Source organism: Drosophila rhopaloa, unplaced genomic scaffold (genome assembly GCF_018152115.1).
Source record: "Drosophila rhopaloa isolate 14029-0021.01 unplaced genomic scaffold, ASM1815211v1 contig_159, whole genome shotgun sequence".
In the NCBI taxonomy this organism is placed as follows: domain Eukaryota; kingdom Metazoa; phylum Arthropoda; class Insecta; order Diptera; family Drosophilidae; genus Drosophila; species Drosophila rhopaloa.
In genome coordinates this window covers 1,051,159-1,056,262 of record NW_025335038.1, presented here as the reverse complement: position 1 = coordinate 1,056,262, position 5,104 = coordinate 1,051,159, and the positions used below count along the sequence as shown (strand labels likewise).

General features: G+C 39.1%; 1 protein-coding gene across 1 annotated transcript; it reads right to left on the bottom strand.

The window, feature by feature from the left end:
* Nucleotides 1-1,508: 1,508 nt before the first annotated feature.
* LOC108051594 (protein extra-macrochaetae) lies at nt 1,509-5,104 on the bottom strand. The gene is made up of 2 exons (XM_017133740.2): nt 4,253-5,104; nt 1,509-2,067 (listed from the first exon to the last, which is right to left on the bottom strand). Exons 1-2 carry the CDS (start codon nt 4,814-4,816, stop codon nt 2,032-2,034), a joined length of 600 nt encoding a protein of 199 aa, XP_016989229.2. The 5' UTR covers nt 4,817-5,104; the 3' UTR covers nt 1,509-2,031.

The window sequence follows — 5,104 nt, the reverse complement described above, 5'->3', positions numbered from 1 at the left end:
GTCATAACACTCAACAGGCTATTAATCCTTTTTTAACCTTTGGTCATCACATCCTTCTGAAACCTATCTTAATATACTAACTACTAAATAAAATATGCCTTTAAAAACAAAGTTATGAAATCTAATAAGTACATATTTTTGTATCTTCTCTACACAGGTACCTTTAATACAGGACTCTCCATAGAGCATCCCAGATTTGGGGCCACCGAGGAAAAGCGTTCCGTAGATATTTAAAATGTTTCTCTTGTGTTCCGCTGGGGTCCGATCCGAATTGACATTTGAATGGGGCGGCTGGCACCGAGTGCTCCGAGTTCCGAGCTCCGATCTCAAAGCTAACCCGAGTCTATATAGTCGCAATTGCCAATTGGTCAATGCATTGTAGTCGCAATCATTAACGCTAATAGGCCAGCAGATAGCGGGAAAGAGAGGGAGAGAGTGGGTTGTGGGAGTGGGAGGGCAGGCAGCTGCGGGCAAAGAAACCCAAAAAACCAAAACTAAATCCACACCCAAGTGGTCAGAAAAACGAAATAATAGGTAAACCAGCGCGCCAGAGAGAAGGAAACATTTTCTCAACGGAATTTTTCTGTCCGCAATTCGCACACGTGTGCAGGTCGAGTTTTCCACGGGGCCCTAAGGGCCATTTTACCTGGGAAAACCAAACCCCTAATGACAAAGGCGGCGGCTGCGTGAGAAAACTCGCTCGCCCATGGAACTCCGGGGTATTATCATCCACCTTATTGTTCTGGTAATTCGTTGCACTTGTTTACATGGGAAATGGTTTTTCAACAGAGTTTTCCTGCCTCCGGCTTCTTGTCTTTAAGGTAGTTGCCAATATTTGCTATCCCCTCCCTCCCAGTGAAATTTCATTGTGCTATTTGATTTTTAATAATTTTTAATTTTTGCAATTTATTAAGGGCTAATGTTGGTTTTTTTTCTTTCTTTTTTAGATTTATATTTTTTTGCATCATCAAATGTTTTCTTTTTCTTTTACATCATGATAGAGTTTTTACCATCGAAATGAGAACAAATATTTGTAATTTCGATTGCCGATCAAATCATAATTAAAAAATCGCATAATTATGCTAAAAAAACATTTTGTACAAAGTATGCTACAGATCACAGAACATATATTAATATATATTTATAGGTTTTAGTGTATATCTGGTAATTACTATTATGGATTATACGTTAATTCGATTAAAAAAAGAGGAAAACGATCCAAGGGACTCGGAAAAACTACAAAATGAGGTGTGTGTGTTTTGTGTGTGAGTGAAAATTAGTGCCTGGAAATTAACTTTCACAAAACTTAAACACTAAATCGTACACAATATAAATTAATGAATTTGAATGTGTGTGCTGCTGAGTTGGTTGTTCTTGTTATTTATTGGCTGTGGCTAATCAATAATAGGAAAAATTCTTCATTGATTAAAATTAATAGGAAAATCATTTGGAGAGAAATTATATAATCATAATACAGAATTTGATGATTAAACGTAATTCCAGTTTTGTTGCCTGTGCATTTTATTTTATTTTATTTTATTGCTGATCTCTGTTTGCTTTGCATTAGTAACATTTTTTCTTGCGTTGTTTAAACCAAAACAAAACTAAAATTAGGAAAACAAAAATATATATGCTTTAGTGTAATTTCAAGCGTTAAAGGAAAAATTAAATTGTTTAAAGCTTTGCCAAGTTTTCTTCCATTCATTCTTAAGCGCCATCCTAGTTTAAATGTTTAATTATTAATCATAATGTTTACTTGCTTACGATGATCTAATGCTAGGTTGTTGTGTTTATTAATTGTTAAAACTAAACTCTGCCGAGCCGAAAAGCGAGCCCTCGTTTTCCCCGATTTTCATCTCCGGGAAAAGAGAGTTGAAGAGATGCGCCTGGGCTGTAGGTTTTCTTGAGAGTTACACAAGTTATTTTATGCGGAGATCTTCACACGAAGGTTGCGAGTGGAGTTTTGACTGTACTTTAATTATGCATTTAGTTAATAAGTTTATAGGTTTTCCCGGCTGGGCGTTTCCACGCTTACGACTGCCTGCTGTCTTTCTCGGCGTTCAGTGGCTAAAAAGAGAGAAGAGGGGAAATTCAAATTAGTATTTATGTCTGGGTGAAACACAATAATTTGTTTATTAGCTGTATTTATTTCGCCATTCTATGTTATCAATTAATTCGCTGCTGTTTTTTGCTTTAGACACTCGGTGAGAAGATGATGTCGATGAATGGAGGGGATGAGGAAATAAAGAGGCGCCAAGAAAATCAAACGAGCTGTCACTGAGCTTTTGTTTTGTACTTATTTGAGGTCTTAAACACTGAGAAAATATTTGTGAGGGCCAGATCTAGAAAATCTATTTCATAGAAATACAAAATTTATGAAGGAATAAGAACGATATCTTTTTTGAAAAGGCTATATTTTAAGGATCCTTTTTCTTGAACATTTTTGAATATTTCTAATTTTTCGAAGAAAATATTTATTAGTATGGATTCAGTGAGTTGGTTTTTGTTAAGATAAATTATTTTCGAGTCAAAAATATATATCTATTCACTATAGTTTTTTCTTTGTGCCTTGTTCTCTTCCTCTGCTGTTGCTCTCTTACTGCGAGGGGGCGGGTATTGAAAGGGGGCAGGATCCGTGGGGGGATACAGTGTAGAAAGCGACCGACTGGCGACTGGCGCACAGCTGCGCGAAAAAAAAAATTCGAAAAAAGAAACAGCAAAACAACTGAAAACAACCCACAGAGAGAACATTTTGAACACGTGCATTTCTTTTTACAGTTTTCTGAGTGCCCCCATGTGTTCTCGTATGTGTGTGCGTGTTTTCGAAAGAATTCTCGAATGGTTGTTGTTGTGGTGACACATCATACAAACACACAAATTTTATATGTTTGTGGGTTGCAGATGTTTTGCAACAAAAATAAAAAAATGTACTACGCACCAAGTGAGAAAAAAAGGAGCAACTCAAAAAAAGAAAAATAACTTCAAAGGGTATACGAGCTCAGAGCCTACTATGTAACGAATCAACAAGACGAGGCCCGAGTTCAAAACCCATCTTCCATCTGCGTAAAAAGTAAGAAAGGGTCTTCCACCTTCATAATTAATCAACAATCAACGAATAAAAAATTAATAACACTTGCCGGGGCCACCCAGTCGAGCATTTGTTCGAAAAACCCACTAAAAAATGCTTTTTTGAACCTGTTTTTACGTAGGTCTTAAACAAATTTTTTTGCCAGCATCATCAATAACCGAAAAAAAGAAGAAAAGAAGCTGCCCGCTAATGAAGTAAGCCAAAAACACAAAATAAAATAAAAATACGAAGACTGATGATTCCCCAATTTCAAATTCCGTTTTCAAGCTCGCATGTGCGTGTGTGTGTGCGGCGAGTGTGTGTGAAATAAATTTAAGTATCTGCAGGTGTTCATTTAAAACATCACAACAACAGAAAAAGACCGCGGGAAAAAAATTAACAGCTACGTATAGGCAACTCACAAAAGAAAGAAAACGATGGCGACAACAACCGCAAAACCCATACAATCGCCAAGAGACAGTCTGTGAAATGTCTATAAAAACCGAAATGAAATTTTCGGGTGATGAGGAGGCTACGAAAACGGGGAAGGTCGGCGCAGATTTATTGTTGTCGAAAGCCCAGTAAAGAAATTTCACAAGATTCGCCACAGAAATGGGCCTTGCCTCGTCCTTACGAAAAGCGAAACAAAAAAAATCACTCTCATGCAAACATTTGTCAATCGCCTTATGAATGAGGTCACTCGCCGAACAACAACAAGTAAACCAAACACTTTGACACTCAATTGTCTCCTATATTTGCAATGCAAATGTCAAACAGCTGCGGTCAAAATAATGGCACTCAACCAAAACCCAAAAACTGCGGTCATAAACGAGTGAAACATCTGTATAACTTTAGATATGGCGTTCCTTATCTTCATTTTTGCTATTACTTGCTTTATTGCCTGGAGTATAAACTAATGTATAATTTCATGTTAAAATGTAAATTTTTAAACAATAATCAGTTGTTTTTAACAATGCACATACTTTTGAAATTTGCAGTAACTTTAAAGTTTTTCGATTCTCTATTTTCTGTTTCTAAAACTTGAATTGTTCTAATATTTTAGAACGTTTCTTTTACCACATTCGTATTTCCTGAACCTAGTATTTTTGCCATAATTTCGACCTTCGCTGTGCTCACTCCCCCACTTCCTATTGCACTATCTAAGCAATTTGTTTGTTAACTCACCGTTGCTAAACTGTTGGACAGTTGCTGCTGTTGCTGCTGCTGCAGTTGGAGTTGCTGTTGCTGCTGCAGCTGGAGATGCTGCTGCTGATGAGCGGGCGCCACGAGTGTGTTGGGCGTTTGGCGATCGGTGAGCGGGAGACGGGCGGCGGGACTAGACACTTTCGCCGGCTGTTCGGCGGCCAAACGCTGGGCGAGGACATCCGGATCGACTTCCGTTTCCGCCTCCACATCCGCGTCCTCCATGTCGCTATCTTCGTCCTCATGCAGTCCATTTACCGCCGTCAGAGCGGCCGCCGCATCAAAGTTACCCATCTCGGGATGCGTCTCCAGCTCGGTCTGCAGATCGCATATGTAATCGATGACGTGCTGGATAATTTCCAGCTTTGTGAGTTTCCTATTCTTGGGCATGAACGGAACGAGATCCTTGAGCTTGGACAGATACATCTTCATCTCGGCATTCTCCCCATCGCCGCGATGCGTGGGGTGGCGCGAGATGCGCCCGCTGGCGTTCAAGGCCGGCATTCCGGAGGCACCTGTCTGACAAACGGCCGTCAGGGACTTCATTCTCGAAATGATTGCTTTACGCTCCTTGAGTAGAATCTTGGCGGTTGTTACACGGTCGTACCGGATTACTTGCGAGGTTCTTAAATATTGCTTTGCTTTCTTTACTTTTCTTTGATTTTGGTTTCTCTGCGAGTTATTTGGCTTTGTGCGATGCTGCTCACTTCACTATTTTATTCTCACTCTGTCGAAGTTTGTAAACGAAACACTTTAATCCAGCGTGTTTTTCTGCGTTTGCGTTTTCGATTTCTATATCTTTTTCAGCGAACGTTCGGCACACGAATGAGTACT